A 22,811-nucleotide genomic window follows, 5' to 3' on the forward strand; every position below is an offset into this window, starting at 1 on the left:
CAAATTCATTTTCTAATATTACAAATTAGATTTCTAATATCACAAAACACTTTTTTTATTATTTAAAATTCAATTGAATTTCTAATATTAAAAAATGATTTTTTAATATAAGAAATTGATTTTCTAATATTAGAAAATGGGTTTGTCGTATTCAGTTGCGATTTTTTAATATTAGAAAATCATTTTCAAATATTACAAATTCATTTTCTAATATTACAAATTCATTTTCCAATATTACAAATTCAATTTGTAATATTACAAAATGTGTGATATTTTATAATATTACTAAATCAGGAATTTGTAAAATTAGAATATGAATTTTTAATATTACAAAATAAGTTTCTAATATTAAAAAATCTTTTCTAATATTAAAAAAAATTATTTTGTAATATTAAAAATTCATTTTCTAATATTACAAAATATTGATTTTTGTCCACTTTGGCTTGCTATGCATATCTATCAAAGCTCTTGTTCCTCGTGAAATAAAAGATCTGTTTCATTAAGTTATGTTATGTTATGTTATGTTATGATACTTATAAGTAACGCATTTTAATTCTTAAGCTCATATTTCTCTAATATTACAATGAAATTAAATGAGAAAAGGCATGGTGTATGATATATCAAAGAGACAACAACCCCATTTGAATGGAAATGTCAGTCCAAGGCCACCCACTGATCTTCAATTAACGACGAGGTACCCTTATACCACAGCTGGCCCCAAAACATCATTATACACAGGCGCAGCGAAAAGAGTGGTCCATATATACTCAAGTAATATAAAAATAAAGGTGAAAATGAAACAAGACGTGCAGAGGCCAAATGTATCTGACTTGGGACAGGCACAAAATATCCGGCGGGGTTAAAGTACTTTGGCGTAATCACAACCCTCCCCCCTTTAAAATATGGCCACTGTGGAAAAATGTTACACAATAAAACCCACCTAAAAATCAGATCAAAATGGTCTGAGTCCCTTGTTACAACGGAAATAAAGAAACTGAATATAAATTACACAAATGTACAAACTAAGGACTACTATGTAGCATTTAACTGACATGCCAGCTCCAGACCAGTTTAAACCTATAAAAAGTTATGTCCCTATTGTATGTAAAATCCAACCCAATTCTCGTCATACTGGGTTGAGAATCAGAAGCCATACAATAAGGACACAACCCATGTAATGCCAAAACTGCTTTTAAATATAGTGTTTCAATTTTGTAAAGACCTTATGAGCGAATCAATGTTAATACATGTACCAAAAAGGCTATCCTTAACGATTTAACAACATCATAACCATATCCCTAACGAATGGGCCTATTCAACAATATAGTTGGCTTAATAGGTGAGTATCGAGCTTTCCGTGCTTTGTGTAGAATATTGCAGTAAAACAAATGGATACTCGCACGTAATAATCGTGCACAAGTACATCTGTATTCGAGAATGAGTTCCTTGTGTCGTTTGAAAAAATTTGCGAATGTTTTTAGGAAAACCTTGATGTAGTAATTTCTCGGTTATATAAAGATTTCTTTCTTAAAAATCCGAAACATTGTTATGCAAATACGAGCAAATCGAACCAATTGTGATATGTAAACACCATATGATGGTGACATGTATACGTCACCTTTAAAAACCTTTTATCGTAATTTTTAGAATTATTTTTCGACTGTTTTCTTTTAAGGGTGAGTATAGCACTTCCGTTAAGTTTGCCCGACTAAAGCGAATATATAACCCATAATGACTGTAATGTATTACTTTACTCGACGAGAATATGTGAACGCCTGTACGTACCAATACAAACTCTCGGGCTACGCCTCTCTCGTGTGTTTGTTATTGTTTGTGCCTAGATTCGTAACTCTTTGGAACCATTTGGTAATAAGTAAATGTATGGAATTAAGTGTGTCTATTCAATATTAGGGAATCTGCTATGACTTAAAAGATAAAAATATTTTGATAAAGCTTATAATCACTTTTTAAGTATTCAATTCCGTTATGGTATCCTCGAGCCTTTAATTGTCTCAACTTCCTGTTTAGAAAACATCTGATGAAGCGTGCTGTCATTAAATTTATGATACATATCTATACAAATTTACACTGTGACAATAGAATGAAGCGCGCTTGAGCTCTGATAGGGACATGCAAAGATAAAAAAAAAACACGCTTTGCGTACAAAATAGCTATAATCATTTCACAGGTTGGGTACACATCTTGTTTTTGCAATGAACGCACAAAATCATCATATTGTATGCACGAAATAGTATTAATTATATAGACTTAATAGTTAATTTGTACGCAAATATACTTTTTTTCTTTGTATGCCCCCCCCCTCCCCCGATCAGTCTCCATAGATCAGACACTCCCTAAATTTTTTAGAAGAAATTATTAACATAAGTATTAAGTAGCAATAAAACATTCTAATGAATATTAAAAAAAAATAGGTTCCAACTTGTGTGCGTCTCGGTTGGTTAAAATGTAATCTTTTAATTGGATACAGATATTTTAAGAATTTTACCGCAGTTTGTATGAATACTTTCAACAATGCCTTTAAGTTAGTATCAAGTACCCTTTTACTCACTCCAGCCGACAGAATTGTCGTTTGACAATATAATATAGTGTAGATTTATCTGATAGTTCAACAAATCACACTGTGTGACAGTTGTCTTTCTTTTGTCCTGACACTTTTGACAGTCAGCACATCATCCCCTTAAAATCATGGCCTTGTATAGAGATTAGAGGTTATTTTGTCCGTGTGAGAAGAGAGAAGAAATATTGGACTTGGCAGGGAAACTAGTTGTTTTGTACGGTCATTTAAACCTAAATAAAAGGACATTACCCTCAATTACAAAAAGAAAGAGACTTAGGTAGTATTTAATCAGCATTCAATCCAATTTGATCCAAAGTTTATGATAAAGTATCATAACAAAACTGAATTAAGTTCTGTAAGTAAACACCATAATCAAACGTATTTAAATGCTTCGGGTGTTTGGCCTAAAATTATCTATGCATAAAACTGTCAGTAATTTGACTATATACCAGGCTTATATGTACCACAGCTTCATTATGTCATGCCATATAAGGAAATGTGTGATGAAAGTGGACTAGACTATTTCCATGCAGCTATCCTTATATTGGCTTATATATATATATATCCACTGACTGTTATTTGGATCCATTGATATACAAAAACCTACGCATAACTAACGAATCAAGTTGAACGTATCTCTTGACCGAGTAAACTTTAAGTAAAACATTCCTATACAGTTAGTACAGCTTGGCGGTCATATCATTACTGGTACTGATTTGTGAAATACACTTGCTAAGGATTAGTCTTTTTCACAGATGTAAACTTTAATAAGTACTTGAAAAATAATAACAAGGTAACTGTGAGCGGATATTGTCAGATTTTTTTTTCGCTGGCTGTGGTTTTAACGTGATGATAATCTTGTGCTGCGTCTGATCACAGAGAAAAAAATGAGCATGCTTAAAATCAGGACTCTTCAGTTTCTACTGACTCTTTGGATTTTTTTACACGTGTCTTTCGGTGACCGACGGCTAAGTAGGAAGAAACGGTTCATAGAAATGGCGGACGATGTTTTGGGGCCATATTGTGCGACTAAGCCCGGGGGACCATGCTGTCCCGGGAGGGATGATTACTGTACAGTTCCCATATTAGATAGCTATTGTTATTGTGATATGTTCTGTAATGTAACAGCGGGTGATTGTTGTCCAGATTTCCAGAGAATTTGCCTAGGAGGTAATCCAGAGCCTATTACAAGTAAGTTTTAACCAAAAAAAAATTATTCAAACGTAATTTTAAAGTTTTTGTTTACAATCAAACAAAGTAGTTTATAAAATAATTTATTTAAAATGAAATGTCTTTTTTATTTATTTCATCAATATGTAAAACAAAATAGTACTGAATTTGACTAGTTCTCAAAAACAAACAGTCGTCGTCACAGTGGCACCCATCCCCGTAAACATATCATTTCATGCACAATTTGACATGCGAACAAATGAAAGCCCGGGCCCCTTTCGATAAATCTCTGGTCCTGCCCTGACCGATTAAAACAGCAGCGACCAGTAATTAGTAGCTTAATGGTCATATAACAGGAATAAGTAGGTACATGTGAACTAAGTAGGAACACGCAGACACTTGAGTCTGGAATGTTCTTCTTTAAAATATCACACTTGTTAATTTCTTTATGTAATGGTACAAAAAAAGTAAATTGACTATTTTGCAAAAGAAAATGCTAGAACCTGGGTCATACATATTAGTAGAAAGAAAGTACCCAATTAAATTTTTTTCCTTTCACACCTTTCCTGACATTGTAACACAACTTTATGTTGGTGCTTTTACGGAAAGTTGAAACGAAAGTAAATTAACAAACTAGTTTTAGGTCAGACCAGCCACAACTGTATTTGATGAATGATAACACAGCATAACATTATGTGATGGGCTGATAGCTGTACAAACCAAAATAGGAGACCCTTTGAACCCAGATTTGATTTGTTTGCATTTTTAAGCCATATACCAACTGTTCAGATAACAATGCTACATTTTGAATGCTTGAAATGTGCCCGTCAAAAGTGTGTGTTTATCCGCTACCATTCAAATGAACTCTACATGCACCTCATAATACAAATTTGAGAATGATAAATTTGATTATTGAACTCGAATGAATACCAATTATTTATTCGTTAAATATGTACATACGTGTCTGTAATGGCAGTATTGAGTAATTGTATTTTTTTTTATAAAATCTTAAGCCAAGCAAGGAACTCCATGAAAAAGGTTGAAATCTGCTAGACGTTTGCACTAGTCTATATATCACCCATAATTAAAGTGGATAAATACATTACAGTATAAATATTTTAAATTCTACTGTATTCAGTTTCTTTAGTTGGTATCTAGGTATCTATTGACAAAAGTTAATGGAACTCTGTTAGTGAACTCAGGGAAGAATGGTTCATTGTACAAAATATTGCAATATATTTGAACAGTTTTGTCAAAGAGACAACAACCACACCAGGATGAAAAATGTCGGCTCAAGGCCACCCATGGGTCTTCAATGAATTTAATATTTGGAGGCGTCAATTGTTGATTTAACGGTCACAAATTAAGTTTACTTGCGTTCGCCGACGCATCAGCAGAGACAATAAATGGATATTTGCTGCTGTCAAATCTAGATTGACGACAAAATGATATACGAAAACAATATTCTTGTGCAACTGTTAAATATTTTTTGTGAAAATCTGTTTAATGATCACTGCATTATGAATTTAGTCTTGTTAATACGCAATCCGTACTACTTAAGACTTTCTCGTTACACAGGAGAAAAATTAATTGTAGAGGAAATTACCGGAAAGTTCCGATTGGTTAGTACGAAGGCGAAACCCCCTCATATAGAAATCAGTCGTAAAATTTCCTGTGTTACATAATTAAAGCTTAACAAGCAAGCATGCGAAAGTCATCACTAAAGGAAGTGTCTAGATGTGACCTTGAGAAAGTTCCTGTTCAAATTTGACCAAGAAGTCCATAGGGTGCACTTGATTTGTCATTTGATTAAAGCTTATGGTTTAACATAAAATACTTTTTCCGACCAAGTTAAACTTTTTAGGAACTGATGAAGAAAACTTTTAAAACATGACTTAAAATTTCAAATAAATTGGAATAACACGTCATATTCTTTAATAACAGAAGAACGTATATTAAGGTTAAGACTACTGAGAAATGAGCATTCATATTGCTCTTAAAAATAGATGCTCGGTTCAGGAAGGTCAAAATGGTCGGTACGAAATAAGAAACCCAGTCTTATTATGAAAAAATGTACATTTAACTTCAAATTTCAACAGATCATGTGAAACAATTTTATGTAATGCTAAACGAAATAAGAGAATGATTAAATAATCATACGGTATCAAAGCTTTCAAATAGTTTGAGATATTTTTGGTTAATTGTAGTCTGTGGCCTTAGGGCATCAGGATAACTTAATCTATTATAATGAAGAAACATATCACTTTCGTTGTATATGTTGATGTGCCCTCTGTTTGCCCTGTCTTAACTATAACACCATCTATTTCTGTTCGTTTTCCTGTCAGAATATCTACATGTATTCAGATGACAATGAACTTGTTGTTTAGACTTCGTATTTATTATTTCGATAAACGGATGATAGTTAATACTTGTACTTTCTTTAATAGAATCTAATAGATAAAACAGTTTTTTATAGAGATTATTGTTGACCAATGGTGTCATAATCATACACCACGTACTTAATCAAAGGAAAGCAACAAAAAATGTCAACATATGGCATTGACTTTATTTTCGGGTAAAGAACAGTCAGACTCAAAATATGACAAGACAGTGTCTTCTTACTGATAAGTTATAAACAGTGTAAATAACCGAACATACTGTATTATACTGGTAACCCATATGTATAATGAGTTGCCACTGGCGTTGATCACAAGAATACCACAAAAAGATTGACCAGTGTACAAGTGCGATGAATCCATTTTGTTTTATATGGTTTTGTTTGTTTGTTTTTGATGCATTATTTGGTTTGTTTGCTTTTTTCCTTTGTTTTGTTTACTGCTTAGTGTTTGGTTTTATTTCTGTTTTTATGACCATCTTTTCGAGCGGCTAATATGAAAATCATGATCGTGATTTTTTTTCTGGACTTTGGTAACAACGCCATTGTCCAATATTAAGTACTAAGGGATGGTTGCTTGTCAAAAATCAGAGCTTTCTTTGGCTGAAAGAAAATACAGCTTTTTATCACATTTTTTTTAAATAATAATAATTTTGCATATCTTATAAAAGTAACGTTTTTATCCATGTTTCCTATCCCAGGACAATTACATTTAAAATGGCAATCGTCACATTGTATATTGTATACACTAACTGAAACGAAACAACTGGTCGTCCAACCGATGATGATACCCGTAAAATGTCCGTCTGTTGTTTGTTACTTGAAAGGCTCTGGTATTCCTTCTCATTTGTCCTTTCTTAGTTGTATCCTTTGAATAAGAAATATAATTCTCAATATCTTTGCTAAGTCAATGTTTGCCATTTAACAATGGTCATGACCCTATTAACTGGTTTTTGTCTTTATCCTAGTACCTGAACTGTCGGACTAATGCCACAGTTCTCTGTTCTTGTCAAATCGAACCTTAAAATTGTCAAGTATTTTATAATGATATTAATTTTGGTCAAAGTTTAAGGTCTGTTTGCAAAGATTAGTTCGTCTTAAGTTTGAAATGACTTATTGAATGGTCATTCTTTAAGACTGTTATACAGCATGAGTACGTTCTTTTGTTCAGTATGTAGACGATTATTCATGTTTCGGGTTTAGCAGTTTTAACAACAAGGAAGCAATCTTGACAAGGGCCTAAGTATTTTCCTCAGAGATTGTGACTTAATATAATAAGGGCACTGAATTAATGTCCCCCCTTTTTTTAAATCCGAACGTTCACTGCTTCTTTTTCAGTTTAATCTCACTAAAGAGACAAGAATATTCCTATAATTTAATTGTACGTGAGCAGTGGCGGATCCAGAGTTTTAATTAAGGGGGGAGAAATTCTTGACACGAAGTGATCTGAATTTGCTAGGGGGTTTGGGTGCATGCCCCCCCCCCCCAAGAAAATTTTGAAATATTAAACCTCAAATCCTGCATTCTGAGGGTATCTTGAACTATAAAATATAGGGGGAAACAATTTTTCAACAATTTTTAATTGCAATTTTCTAAGGGGGGCCAAGCCCCCGGGCCCCGGGCCCCCTGGATCCGCCACTGATGAGGGGTAATTGATTTTGCAGGGTTTTCTTTAATGAAAGGACTGTACACAATACACACGATGATAAAAGCATGTTTCGGCATAAAGAAATTATCTTTTTCCTCTGGATTCAAAACGTATATTTCATCTATTACAGGAGGTTGTTATGTCGGTGGTATAGAGTATAAGATAGGATCGGTTTTCAAAAATAACTGTAATACTTGGTAAGTATGATGCTTATACAAATACTTCATTAATTGCCATGTTTAGCTATTAAGGAGATGTTAGTTGATATCGGAAAAGGGAAGTGTTGAAGCGCTGGTGTAAGTTATCCACTTTAAAAGACCGTGTAGATAATGATAGACGATGCCAAAAACATACGTGGTCTTGTTTATAGCTAAATGCCTATTTTAAGTTTTCGAGTTAAGCAAGTAAGCGAGTTAAAGTAAAAATATTTTTGGCCGTCATGCGACGGCAGTTTTATAATTTATAACAAAGGATGCGACTTGTAAACATGCCTACTTCCTCTTTATTTTGCAGCAGATGTGTTAAAAATCAGTATGCACCGAATCAAGCCGAACTTAAATGCTCAGATGAAGTATGCCTTGTCCAGCCTGACATGATTAAACTAATAAACGATGGGAATTATGGGTAGGTCTAAGGTTTAGGCAATAATGGATAGGTACATCCTCCCAAGTCAGGATTTTGAGCGAGGGTGGACTCAAAACCCTGACTTGGGAGGATAGGGTAGGTGTAAATGGGAATTATTGAGAGGCATATTGTTTCGGGGAATTATTGGTAGGTATACTGTTTTGTGACATATTGAAATACAAGTTTTACTTTTCTATTCTCCCTGTTGGGAATAACGCGTAGATTTACTGTTTTCTTTAATTATGGTTAACCATTTAATCAAGTAAAAAAACAATAAACGAACAAAACAAAACAATAAACCAAGAATCACATTAAAAATAAAACCTAGTACTTAAGTTGAAAACATGGGTGCCTAAAATAATTAATTGGCCAAAAATACTATCGAACAGTTTCTTGTACTAGATGGAAAGCTAAAAACATGACCGCATTCTGGGGAAAGACATTACAAGAAGGTGTGCGGTACAGACTGGGAACAAGACCACCAAGCCAACAGGTGCTCGACATGAACCCAGTTAAAATGGATAGTGTAGCCTACCTGCCCGAGTCCTTTGATTCTAGACAGAAGTGGCCCAACTATATTCACTCTGTCAGAGACCAAGGGGACTGTGCAGCATCATGGGCTTTCTCTACAGCGGGTATGTGTTTCGGTTCGATTTATAGTAACCTGGATAAACGAACGATTGTTTTTCATGAGCAGAAAGCCTTCATACACTTTGATAGTAATATAAGAAATTACTGCACTGCCAAAGAGCAACTCGGAGGATATTTTGTATCCGCACTATATTGTTCACAGCGCAATTAAGATGAATCTTTATACTTGCGACCTATTCAGGAAGTTTCATTAAAATTCTACTAGCATATTTTTCTCGCAGATATTGACAGCAGTGGTTTAGTATAACATAGAAGTAGTCGTATACAGTAAATCACCTCGGTGTGATGTAAAATTTGATATCGCTTTATACTACAGTATGTGTTCTGGTATTACACAATTCTATTTAATGGATAAAGAATATTAAAGTTGAAATTATAGACCCTTGATATTTATTCAGATGACAAAGGAAATGTCACTCTGGAGGGTAATGACACAATAATGTAAATGATTGTCCATTTATGGTTCAAGTCCCTCGCAATTTTATAGGGATATTCAATCTGTCATGACTTGACTAATTTGATTCAGCTATTCTGTAATCTAACATTCATAAAAAGAATGTGATGCGGCGCTTGTTTTGTCAAGTATCGAAAAAAATTATGAAACTTATGAAATTATTAGAAATCGAGGTACAGATGTGGCAACACCTTCACGTTCCATATATATATATATATATATAGATATAGTCAGCATAATACAAACTTTCTGCTTCCGTTTAGTCAAAAAAATACCGTTTATCCACATAAGACTAATACCGTCAGCATATCTTTTAGATGAAATTAATATTTAGGTCATCCAGTAAGTCAGGAAAACATAAAAAGCTGAACTCACAAAATTGAAATTAGAAAAAAAGATGGCCTTAGGCCATGGAACAAAAATATGTACAGTCTACTAGTATATTCTTAATGCCTGCATTCCATTTCAGCTGTTGCCTCGGACCGATTAGCTATTGAATCAGAAGGAGTGCTGCCGGAGGAGTTATCGCCTCAACATTTACTGGACTGTAATACCAGAGGGCAAAGCGGTTGTGAAGGAGGTTACCTCGATAAAGCGTGGTGGTTTCTCAGAAAAAATGGGTAATCACTTACGTGAACATGGTTCATGTATGCTGTTTTGGGATAAATAATGATGACAGAGGCACAAAAGGGCAGTTAAAACAAAACTAAAATATTAAGATATTTAACATAAATATAATAAAAACAGTTTTAAGGATTAAAAAAAACTATTGCTGTATTTTTGTTTTACTTAGAAAGTGTGTAAGAGGGGGCGTTTGTATAAAATCTTACGACAATTTAAAACAGACTTAAGTACGCTGCACATAAGTAGCAGAGTTGGCCCACTTTTGAAGTTTATCAAATATTTCGTATTTTAAGGATTGTGTCAGAAAGCTGTTACCCATATGTAAGTGGTCGTACTTCGCGAAATGGTGACTGTAAGATAAGACCATCTAAAAACTATAGAAATATGACCTGTCCAAATAACCAGAGATCTTCATTGGAAAAAATTCTACATTCTACCCCACCTTACCGAATCAAAAGTGATGTAAGTATTTAAATATCAAGTAAACAACAGTTGATTGTCTCTGCCATTAGAGTTCGTGATTGAAGGGGGGAGAACAGAAATGATGGAAAGCAATTATCTCCAAAACAGTAAATACATCATAAGGTCTTCAACAGGTGAAAACACATCTTTAAGTAAACTCTAAAAGACCCGACAGAATTGAATAGAGAGAGAATAATCATACTTTGTTTTTCGTTTCATAGCCCCACTATTCCTGGCTAGTTCAAGTATTTTGTCATCTTATTGTAGGAAACTATGACACGTAAGTCCATTAATCTGGGCATCTTCTACGTTAATTCTGTTCGGTTGAGTTCAGATTTTAAGGAAATTACATGGTGTGTTTTTTGTAGTTAATTTGTATATCTACCTGATTGTTGTTCCTTGGAATACTATTTTGGTCATAGTCCTTGGTCGTCTTTTGTTCAAAATTAGTCAAAGCAAAAGAAGGGGACCGTTACATTTCAAAATGTAACGATTTACTAAAGTTACTGATATAATTCGTACATTAAAGCTTTCGTTGTCTTTTATCTCATCTAAACATTAAACTATCATTCAGAATAACTATGGAAACGAAATATTTTTTTTTGGTCAGGAAAGAGAAATAATGTTAGAGATAATGAAGAATGGTCCGGTACAAGGTGAGTACATAAATCACACCTGATTTACTTCATTATAAATAGCCACTGTCCAGTAAACTATTCAGGTGGTGATAAGAAACACATTCTATAAAGAAATGTAGTGTGATTTACAGTTTTAGTTGTTGTTGTGACGACATTTCTAAAATAATTTACCAGTACTACTTGTAGTCCGGTATTTACCAGTCGGAGGACCCTATAGTTTTAGAAGTTTTTGGTCTATCTATTTTGGAAATGAGGGGCTAAAAGGGGGAAAATAAGTGTTGTCAGAAGAATTGATAGAAAAAGTTCATGCTGACTCGGTTTTTATGATTCAGATGTCAATCTGCTCCTTTTGAAATTCCATTTGGAAAGTTTTGTACAGGGTAGGCTTAACTTTTTTTTAGAGTTAAATGGATACAGAATTGTGCCACGCCCGCCCCCCCCCCCCCCCAAATCAACTTTTTTAAATTTTTCGTCATATTTCAAATTTTATTTATTGGATTCCTAATGAATTTTCAACCAAATATCAGATACCTCTCACCGTTTCAAAGATTCTAGCGGAAATCCAAAGAATGTAATCCAGGGACGAAGACCAGACATGGAAAATAGACACAAAGGGACCAAAGGGACCACACACCAAAAATCGACTTTTTCAATTTTGGTCCGATTTTGAAAATGTTTAATTAAATTTCCGATTTGGTGCTTTATTGTTTCCAAACCAGTTGTCGCGTCCATAATGAACTGTAAATCCCTATGTTTAAGTGTGTCAAAAACTGATATTGTTTCTACACTTGCCCCAAGTCACTGAGGTCGTATTATGCTGCACTCCGCAAAGCTCTTTCTTCCAACATATTCCTAGTTTTTTTCCCTGGTTGGTGTCATTTAGGCTTGGAGTTTTTCCTTGAAACAATACAAAAAGCGTCAAACTTTCTTCACTTCTTTACTCATTGAACTTAAATATTAGAGGCAGTACAGCGGTGCTGTAAGTATTGCCTGATGCACAGATGGGTCAAGAAATGTGTGTAAGAGGGGATTCCGATCAGAAAATCTATAAAAGGAGGTGTTCCAGGCTACCATTTGCTAATTATTTGTTTGCAAAAAAAATACGTAAAATTAACAATACTTTCCAACAAAAGGGGGATCCGACCCCCGGAACCCTTCTCTTGGATCCATCACTGCTGGTGGGAGTGCGTCAATAAACTAATACAGGAGCATATTTTTTTCTTTTCTTTGTAGCCATTTTAAAAGTAAAGGAAGATTTTTTTATGTACGAGAGTGGTGTATATAGTTATAGCAGGATACAACCAGATAACATGGCAGATGAAAATTCAGGATATCATTCTATAAGGATTATAGGGTATGTCAATTTGACTTTTATGTACATTATTGGTTGATAATTATTTGCTTTTCTATATCAAATGATGGCGCCTGCATCTGGTGCTCTATAACCGGTCTCTGAATCAAATAAAGTATTGTCTATTGTCTGAATAAAACCAAAAAGTAGTATTTATAACTGTTGGGTAAAAGTCAAAAATCGTTTTTGTAAAAAATATTGTTGTTTTCCCAGTGTTAACTTCTGGTTACAAACCTTGTATACTCTGAAAGGTGTGATATAATGTAACGTCTGACTTGACAGAATACTAGAGATAAAATTACAGTTAGCACCCTACATTACATATTAAGAACATGCATCTGGAATATGTCCGAATCAATTACTGAGCAGGTGAAATAATTCAAATTAACACTAACATGAAACGTAAGCTGCACCAGATGCGTTACCAAGTCATGTTCTATGGAGACAACATGCGATGTCAAAACCGTCTTGGTGTTTAGTGTTCCAAATTGCTTTTGTCGCCATGTGTGAAAAAATATCTCAACTTTATTTCCAAAAATACTTTATTTTAATAAAAAAAAATATTTTTAAAATTCCGGTAGTGTGAATCATAAGCATTCTTGTTTCAAATCCACTTTTAATGGCTACGACCTCAAATAATCATGAATTCGATGTTCTGTTATTATACATTTGTAAACTAAAATTGTTAAAATATCCTTTGAATTAAAAAAATATCGCAATTTAAAGAGAGAGAAAAGAGGAAACTTCGAGAAAAAAAAATATCATTCATCAAAAAGATACTGTCAATATGATTTGAAAGGTATGTTACTAAATTGTAATATACGTTATTTTTAATGTATTGAATGTTAAATAACCAAATAAAGATCTAAAACTTTTGTTTTTGTTTTATATTTGGTTTCATACAAATCTTTACTGGTGAATGTAGAATGTTGCACTATTTAAAATTGTTTTAGATGGGGAGTAGAAAGACCAAGTAGGGGTGTAGAATTAAAATACTGGGTAAGTATCACCATAGTGGCAAGTTCAATACAGATAGTTTTTTTTTCTAGCTATTTCAGTGGAAGTAAAAACGCTTCTATTAGAAAGATAAAGTTGCAAATCGAAAACATCTAAAAACTTCATGCTTTGTATTTATTTAGAAATGGAAACAAATAAGTACCATATATTTAAGATTATGCTCGCCATATCGATTTGTAATGATGATGAAAACAAGTAAATTAAGAGAAAAACTCCAAAGTGCAATGGATAATTATGTACACATGTATACATGAACATCTTGGAAAACACAATCGCGAAAAACAAGTGTTGAATATGCAAAAAAATACAAAAGAAACCAAACGTGACTATTCACGCTCATAAAACAAACTTTTTATTATTAGTAGTATTTTAAAATTTTTATACATGTATGTTAATATAAGTACAAATGTATATCAATCACTTGTACATTTACCTTTCACTTCTTTAATATATATATGCTTTATTTAAATATCTGATTACACGAAAAATATTGAAGTTTATACGAAGTATTTTAAAGGTATCCGATTTTTTTATCGTATTAAGTGAACAGGTTTGAGTTCTAATTCTAGTAGAACCTATATGTTTCATATGCTAATTTGTTTAAATCTTCATAATTTTATTCCTATATTTTTTGCATGCTTTTATTGTGCCTTCTGCTTCCCTTAGAACCGTTATAACGCTACAGCGCATGCTTTCGTAATCAAAACGGTATATTTTCTTAACCTGTCAAATCCAAGATAATCTTCCACGTGATACTAGTATATACCATGTAACCAACTACTGAATGGTAAGTAATAATTTGTCATCTATCTTGTATTTCTGCTAGATATTTAGTATACTTTTAAAAGTCTACATTTTTTTGTACTCTAAATGGAAATGTAATTGTTATGCATGATATATATCGCCCTTACTATAATTATATTTAAACATCTTTCTAAATATATTACATGAGCATATTAACCCACATAATGTGCAGTAACCTTACATTAAATTTTGCATTTTTGTAGCTTTGCTTGAATACCTGGGGGAGCGATTGGGGTGAGCAAGGCTCGTTCAGAATCCGGCGCAATGTTAACGAAAGCTTTGTAGAACGTGTAATTCTTGGCTTAGACCTTACGGTTCACCTAGTTGGATCCGATAAACCAGGAATCTTGAGAAGAGATGGCTTGTATAACGTCTTCAATAGAGAAAAGACCAGGCGGACAACTCCTAGACCTTAAACCCCAAGCATGAAAGTAGTAAAGACGACGTTTTACTTATTTAAAGCAGTAATGCTTAAGCCTATAAATTGTTGTTTGTAACATTTTTTTACAATATAACCACAATACTAACAAATATATATACCCAATCTGCTTAATAGATTGATATTTAAAAACTGCGATTTGTACTGTGAAAATAATAACATGCATACTCCTTCAATGAGCTTGTTGCCGTTTCAGTTGGGGATCAATTCGTGGGGCACAGAATGGGGAGAAGAAGGATTTGTCAAAATAGGAAGAGGAATTGACGAATGCAGAGTAGAGTCGTGTGTAGGGACATCATGGGGTAGTATTTCATCAGGAATGATAATGGAGAAGGCGGAATCTTTCTTTTATGCAGGATGAAGTGTAGTGTTTCATTGCATGTATGTAATAAATGTATTTTTTTTTACAATTTACTTGTTGTTTATCGACAGAATCGCCAACCATCTTTTTCCCTAAAAAGTAAAACAGTTGTGGTCATTGCCAAAAATTATTCACAAAAGATTATTAAATCGCAATGGAAAGACATCTTTTCCCCATTATACAAAAGTAACATAGTCAACCTACAATCAATATTTCCTCCACATTGGGTACTTAAATAGTGGTAATATCAAAATTTACAGTATTCATGACAATCTATTATATGAACTTGTCAAGGTCAATTGTAGGTTAAATTTATGTCTGGTTACCACGTGTACTGGCCTTTCTGGTAAATGCATTTTTCTAGTTGCGTCCTCATACCATCTCGTGTTTAACGGTAGCCCATAAGATTGCACGACATATACCGCCCGGCGCTGGTTAGGCCAGAACATAAGGATTTTCCTGGCGGAAGTGTATATTCAGCATTCTCATCGTCTTCCCCACAAAAGGATTCATTAACACTAGTCTACTTTTGTTACTTTATATGTATTATTTTAGTTACTTAATGTTCTTTGTTGTGTATGTGTGTTTTCCATGTTTGGTCTTTGCCCCTGGATTGCTCTTTTGATTTCCCTTGATTACTCTTGAACAACAATAGCTTTGGATCACTTTCGTACTATCTTTTATGATATTATAATAATTTTAATATTAACACTATAGTCAATGAAATAATTCAATAAAATGATGTTTGTATCATAAGTGCATACTTTTTCATTCAATGACAATTATGTGGTAGTATATTTGAATGTCTTAAAATCCATGACACGATATTTGATTCCTCCCAAGTGTAATTAAGTCGTACTTGTCCTTTAAGCTATGTATTTTAATGAAAAGTTTCTAGAGAATTTTCCAATCAGTTTATAACTACCAATGAATATAACTCGTAAAAATATCTTTAAACTTCCAACATTTCACCAATGGAATCTACTAACAATACGTTCGAATACTCGTGTTTTGTTTTGTTTTATTTTTGTTTTTGTTTCGTTTTGTTTTTTCTTGCGACCCTGTTAGTTAGAGACGCGTTGATACCGAAAAGTATTTTCACAATTCGTGGTAGAAGGCACAATGTCAATTATTTTTAGGTAATAATGATTTTTATGTTTGGTAGATTGGTGCTAACAGTTGGGGTACAGATTGGGGAGAAAATGGATTTTTCAGAATCGACAGACAGAAAAATGAGACAAAAATAAATTCATTGATTATTGCCGTTTGGGGAAATCTGTGGAGATTAAAAGCTTATAATATCCGGGAAATTCAGAAACTTGTGCAAGCCCGTAAAAGACTACGCTTAATGGAAGAATTTCAGAATGACGGAGGGGTTATACGTCATCACGGGTCAAAAGTAAAACGATTTCAAAACATTGTTAATAACAAGTTGACATAATATCACGAATCTTCGTTATATCAAAACACGTCCTTCGCCTGATATTTTTAATGCAAACACAGAAACTATATCAATAATATACCTCAAAAACATCCAGATATTTATATTTTAAATATGATTAAAATGTTATACTTTTCTCTTAAAATGATACTTTAATATCATACTAATATTTTACATCTAAAATATAACAAAACCTTATACAATTTAAACGTTCTTCTTTACACATTTCGTTGTTAATTGGTAGTTGCAATATACAACATTGATAATTGCCAACCATGAGAATGTGAACTTTGCGTTAATTGCTATACACAGTTTTATTTTTATGATATTACTTGTCAATGCAATATCTCAGTTCTTTATAGTTTTGGTATTACGTTATTATTACATGCAATATTTGTATGTTACACTGTATTCTAATGAACTCTTGTTTTAATAAATGTGTACTTTGTATGCTTGCCTTTTTAATGCTGTTTGAAACATTCACGGATTGACAAGACCTTGTCAACTAAGACATTTTCAACTAAATTCCCTGCATTGGTTAATTAAAGTCTGCATAAAAATTCGGCATATTTTAAAAGAAAAATGACCTGCAATGTAATGTTGTCAATGAAAATTAGGCTAATTCCTTTTTTTTTTGTTTGCGACGGACGGAGTGCGTTAACTTACGTATATTGAAAACTGCTGCACACATAATTTAATAACGAGTTTAAAAAAATAGCCACAAGTTTATTAAAACCACTTTAATAACAATCCTATATAACTAAACTCAGTTATCATCAATGTTTAATATTATTATTGAAAGCGTCCACATTAGCCTTGCTACCCCATAGTTCAGAGAATAACTTCCTTTCCAAGTGAATAGCTTCATTTAGAGAAAGAGTATTGGCAGCAACGATCATGGATTTCAAATTCCTTACAACTTGAATATGCCCCTGACAAAACTGGCTTAGCCAAGATTTCGTTACATCTAACACATTGTCAGTCTGTGGTAAAATGTCATTAACAATCCCTAGCCTTTTGCATTCAATTGCATCAATAACTCTCGCAGAAGCTAAAAGATCTAATGCCCGAGTTGCCCCAACCTTTCGAATAAGTGTCGTTCCACCACCCCATCCTGTTATAACCCCCATATTTGTCTGAACAAATCCAAATCTTGCCTTCTCGGACATTACCAAAAAGTCGCAGTGTACTGCTAATTCAGCGCCACCACCAAGCGCATTTCCTTCAATCATAGCTACACTTATCATTGGCAGCCTAGAAAACCGCTGCATTAGGTTTCCCATATAATGTGACATTCTAAGGCCTAGTTCATTTGTCTGTGTATTTTTTACGGTGTCGATATCACCTCCCGAACAGAACGTTCCCCCTTCGCCTCTTAATATAATTCCTTTACCGGTCTCCCATGATTCCAGATCAGAAACAACCTTGTTTAAATCATACATCATCGAGCCTGCAATGGTAGTAAATGGAAAGTATTTAGTTTTACCTTTTTTCACTGTATATTTAAATCCATTCACATTAAAGATATAATTTTTCGAATATTCTTAACCGTTTACCATAGTCTTGTTTTTTTTTTCATTATTGCTAAAGCACCGTGGATATGCTCCGCCTTTAAGAACTTCGATCACTAGCACAGATATGTTTTATTACTGTAGCTATGTGTTTCTCAATATTAGTGGGTAAACTGAAAATAGCTAAAAAAATATATTTGAATTTATTGACGCCCATGTACCTGGGCTTCAGTGTTTGGTAATGTAACTAAAAATTAACCGTAGCACATTTTTATGTTACATTGACGTTTAACGGCATTGACCGTAGCACATTTTTTTACTTTAAGTAATATTTGATATGTTACTTTTTTTATTTATTTAGAAATACATAGAAAATAGGCAATACACGTTGATCAATAAAAATAGTCCACTTAATTGTTGGCGTGGCCTATAGATACCTAGAAGATGTGTTTAAAGGACTCATGAAACATCATCTATAAAGCCAATTTTAGATGAGATCAGCATGTGGTAAATGTAATTATATTACTGAAATTGTGAATAAGGGAAACGTAAACAAGTTCATAAAGTTTATACGACCAAACTTCGTGTATAGTAAACGTGCTGCAATTGTAACAAAAGACAATGCTTAAATTCAAATTTACAGACTGACAAGTAGAAGGTGACTGTGTTTAATTACTTGATGGTTGATGTTTTTGAAAAAGAAGAAGAAGAAGTAGAAGAAGAATGCTTTATTTGCAATTTACGCCTCAATATAAGCTGAATATTAAACAACAAATCAAATACACCAAATGAAAAAAAGGGAAAATTATTCATACAAATATATATTTGTATATGAACATAAACACTTAATATCAGCAGCTGTAGTGACTGAGTATACATGAAATACATGTTCACATAATATAAAACTACATCAAAAGTACCAGGATGCAATATCCAAAATGGATATACCACAGCAAAGGAACTAAAATTATCAATAGTTAAATTTGATGAAACATTTAACATGTTTCTTTTCTTTTCATTTATAATTTGGTAATTAGTGAATATAACTGATCTAAAATAAAAGGGTTCTCTGAAGACAGTAACCATACAAATTTGTCTTAAATATTTCAAGCTTGAAAAAAATTATATTTAATGTTTAACTATAATGTATAAAAATTGTTTTTTTTTTAATATAATCAACATAATATATATGTTATATATATAATATAACATTTAAGCACAAATTGGATTTCATCTTTGGTTTGCGTAGAACATAGTTAACACAATCTTTGGTTGGCCCGAAGACCTATATAAGGTCCATTTGGTATTTCAAGATCATATTTACTGATTTTTAATTTTGTTATTTTTATTCAAATATAAAAAAAAGAAGACATTTTCTCTAAATTTTAGCTACATGTACTATAACATGCATCCTCCCAAGTCAGGGTATTGAGTCCACCCTCGCTCCCTCAAACCCCTGACATCACTTATTCACATTTAGCGGGTATCGTCCAGCGCCATCTAGTGAGTTACTTAAATTTAACCCGAATCCAAAATCCAATCAAATCACTCGTAATAGAAACTATTCGATATAACTTACAAAATGGCTACATACACATAACGTCATTTTTTTCGCAGAAAACTCTAAACAGAATCTACAGTTGTCATTTTTTGGTCATATTGAATCATTTGTGACATCTTACAGCTACCAGTTACTCGTATCATTGTTTACCTTTCCACGGACATTTTATGTCAAATCAATTTTCATTGGTGCTTCGCACCCGGAGAAGCAACCAATCGGAATTGGCTGGACGATACCCGCTAAATATGAATGAATGATATCAGGGGTTTGAGGGAGCGAGGGTGGACTCAAAATCCTGACTTGGGAGGATGTATAACATGCTTCATTACGTAATCTCACCTGAAACAGCATTCCGTTTCGTGGGATTGTCAATCGAAATAACTGCAACACCCGATGTTTCATCTTTGTTCAGAACTATACGTCCACCTGTTAATGACCTAAGAAAACGTTCATATTCTGTGTCTGTTGCTATTGCTCTCCTGCAGCATTTAAAGGCTAAAAAAAATAAGAAATGTTTTGCAATTTCCTTGACAGGCATGGTATTTGTCTACTTTCTTGACGAATCAAAATATAAACTGGAGACGCTTTCTCTCAATTAATATAGTTGGTTCTCTATGATATTACCATGGACAAGTGGCTGATTAACACTAGTTACAAAGCACTTTTTTATAGGAATTAACTTTCAACATATACCCAGCAAATACCTTTCAGTTCTAGCCTTGACAGTTTTCTTAGTATCTGCATTTCGTGTTGGTTAGAAAAACAGGAAGCAATTCATTTGAGCTTGTGTGTCCTGTAAAAGAGAATTAGCATAAACATTAAATGTACTTGTGCCATTATGAACAAAATAGTGAATCCTAAAGTTTTCATTCTAGACCTTGCTACCATTTCATTATGTATTGAAGAAAAAAAAGCAGCATAATTATATTGAACCGTACTTATTCAAAATACACCGTTTCTAAGAAAAAACGCAGATCCTTTGACAAAAGAATTGATTGCCATTATTTTTTTTTCACGGTGATAATCTTTTAATTTGAATTTCCTCTGACTCTGCCACCCTCCTCCTCTCCAAATAAAAAAAATAAACAACATATAAATATCAACGTTATAAAAAAAAAAGAAGATAGGTTGCAGATCACACCAGGAGTTCACTTCAGTTCAAGGTTTATGGTTGCAGAGAAAAAGAAAATTCGGATCATAATTGTTTAAGATCATACGTATGTTTTATCACAGCAAAACGATTGCCCAAGTCGAAAACATATTTTTCTTCAAAATACGGTTAAAGCTAATGAAAGCTGAGAGTAAAACAAACAATTTAATTATCATATTGCTGAAGACAAATCATTTTTTTAACTAAAAATAAACTTTGTTTTAAAAAAAAATAGCCTCCCCTAGAATAAACAAATGCTTGTTGTCTTACGTGATTCCGTATTATTCCGTAGTAACACAATTACTGTACTGATAAAATCTTTGCAATATAGTCAAAAGGAATCCATATGAAAAATGGCAACATCAGGGTAAAAACCGGAAAGTTGGATACCACCGCAATGGTCCTGACTTTGTACAGGCATTTCCGATGAGTGGGTTAAATCGAGGTTTATAGAGGTACCCCCCCCCCAACCGACTTCCATTACCATTACACTTGGAACAACACATTACAGTGGTATGCAGTGGCAGAGGATTTGGTTTCTTTAAAACTTCGCTTTTAGTTCGATTCTTGAATTTGTGCAACATTTTTCCAACTACAGGCTCTAAAGAGTCTGATTCGATCACCTGGCTTGATAAGCTACATCTTAATTTTTGTTAAAGTGTACATGTTTTTCTTTGATATAAATTCTTAAAGCTCATACTTGAGGACATTTCATATAAACTTTCATTGAATAATACCCTGTAGTTTCTGAGAAGAAGATGTTTGAAAATAATAAAATTAGAAATAGTCAAAATTTGGTTAAACCTAACGGTCTAGGAGATACGTGCAAAAAAAATACTGCTGTCACTCCTATATTCTATTTTTAGTAACAGTGGCCATGTTTTTTCGACGGATAAAAAATCCTCTCATCAGGCAGAATACCCTTAAGTTAGATGGTTCTAATTGAGTAATGTCAGAGGAGGGGAGTTTTGAAAAAAATAATATTGACCATGATGGACGCAAAGTTGATTGATTGATTGTTGAGGTTTAACGCCCGAGCAATAATATTTTAGCTATATTCAGGCGATGAAAATGAAATGGATGACAAAATGAACATGAAATAATGATGAAATGAAAAATAGAACGGGGCACAAGGATAATGGGGTCGACAAATTTTGATTGCCACTGGAAATAGGGGGTAGGGTCGGGCAATTTAGCCTCCTGAGGCGGAGCGCAAAGGTTCCTACTCCTATCGAATACCACGGCAGGGTTCTTCAACGTGCGAGAAACGTGGCATCCTTCCCAACACGGTGCACCACTTATGTTTGCGCTCAGGTTTTCCGTATTATAGCCTGACAACCCCAGCATGTAACCTTCCAGGGGTACCCCATTCCACCCATCAGTTGCTCTGTGGACAGAGCGCCCTAGACCCCGGCTAAGGATCTGAACACTATTTAGTTGCCTTTTATGACAAGCTTAGCGCGGCTGCATGCCTATTCTTTTGACACCCGGACCTGCACGGGACCGGACGCAGTGATGGCAATGGCTACTCTTCGGACATATATAAAATAAATTTCTTACATAACCATGAGAATCTGAGTCAAACTACAAAATATAGAAATTCCAAAGAATTCCGCGATCAGATGCAGAAATTGTGGTCTATCGAGGCTTGAATCATAATATTAACACAAGGAATACGCATTTAGTCCTTTCAGTACTTTTATTTTTAAAGTTAGAACTATCATTCTCACCCAAAGCGCAGTGAAATCTCCTTGATAAGAGCATGAGGTGTAATAAATGATTAAATATGAAAGAAAAAAAACTTACTGTTGTATTAATTACTTGTTACTTTTGCCACAATAAAGCTTCAAACAGTCGTACTGGTACCGCGAAAGATGCACAAGAGCGCAGTGGAATCAGCAAAGTGTGATCAAGACAACTATGGCTAAAACC

General features: G+C 33.6%; 2 protein-coding genes across 4 annotated transcripts; one reads left to right on the forward strand and one right to left on the reverse strand.

Annotated features, from left to right (window-relative positions):
* The first annotated feature begins 3,045 nt into the window (after positions 1-3,045).
* LOC148629420 (tubulointerstitial nephritis antigen-like) lies at positions 3,046-17,107 on the forward strand. 3 transcript variants are annotated; one of them, XM_088550680.1, is made up of 11 exons: positions 3,054-3,769; positions 7,922-7,988; positions 8,305-8,415; positions 8,818-9,050; positions 9,990-10,140; positions 10,438-10,606; positions 11,217-11,262; positions 12,478-12,598; positions 13,549-13,594; positions 15,052-15,236; positions 16,382-17,107. In XM_088550680.1, the coding sequence occupies exons 1-10, from the start codon at positions 3,466-3,468 to the stop codon at positions 15,214-15,216; spliced, it is 1,413 nt and encodes a 470-aa protein (XP_088406806.1). In that variant the 5' UTR covers positions 3,054-3,465; the 3' UTR covers positions 15,217-15,236; positions 16,382-17,107. The 3 variants fall into 3 exon arrangements, with proteins under 3 accessions (XP_088406786.1, XP_088406796.1, XP_088406806.1); XM_088550660.1 differs by lacking the exon at positions 15,052-15,236 and having other exon boundaries at positions 3,046-3,769; XM_088550670.1 differs by lacking the exon at positions 16,382-17,107 and having other exon boundaries at positions 3,047-3,769; positions 14,620-15,265.
* Positions 17,108-17,362: 255 nt separating this feature from the next.
* Positions 17,363-22,811, reverse strand: LOC148629421 (ethylmalonyl-CoA decarboxylase-like). The gene is made up of 4 exons (XM_088550689.1): positions 22,686-22,811; positions 20,434-20,522; positions 20,069-20,224; positions 17,363-18,107 (listed from the first exon to the last, which is right to left on the reverse strand). The coding sequence occupies exons 2-4, from the start codon at positions 20,471-20,473 to the stop codon at positions 17,434-17,436; spliced, it is 870 nt and encodes a 289-aa protein (XP_088406815.1). The 5' UTR covers positions 20,474-20,522; positions 22,686-22,811; the 3' UTR covers positions 17,363-17,433.

The sequence above is a fragment of the Perna viridis genome, chromosome 1 (assembly GCF_037379345.1).
Source record: "Perna viridis isolate PV_CMFRI_1.1 ecotype Kerala chromosome 1, ASM3737934v1, whole genome shotgun sequence".
Lineage (NCBI taxonomy): Eukaryota > Metazoa > Mollusca > Bivalvia > Mytilida > Mytilidae > Perna > Perna viridis.

Excerpts from the sequence above, each read along its gene's own strand:
- LOC148629420 (XM_088550660.1), top strand. The coding sequence starts at position 3,466 with ATGAGCATGCTTAAAATCAGGACTCTTCAGTTTCTACTGACTCTTTGG. Across the intron at positions 7,989-8,304 it reads AAAAATAACTGTAATACTTG|CAGATGTGTTAAAAATCAGT; the intron begins GTAAGTATGATG and ends TTTATTTTGCAG. Across the intron at positions 12,599-13,548 it reads CATTCTATAAGGATTATAGG|ATGGGGAGTAGAAAGACCAA; the intron begins GTATGTCAATTT and ends AAATTGTTTTAG.
- LOC148629421 (XM_088550689.1), bottom strand. The coding sequence starts at position 20,473 with ATGCAGATACTAAGAAAACTGTCAAGGCTAGAACTGAAAG. Across the intron at positions 20,225-20,433 it reads GTCAAGGCTAGAACTGAAAG|CCTTTAAATGCTGCAGGAGA; the intron begins GTATTTGCTGGG and ends TATTTTTTTTAG. Across the intron at positions 18,108-20,068 it reads GAAACGGAATGCTGTTTCAG|GCTCGATGATGTATGATTTA; the intron begins GTGAGATTACGT and ends CTACCATTGCAG.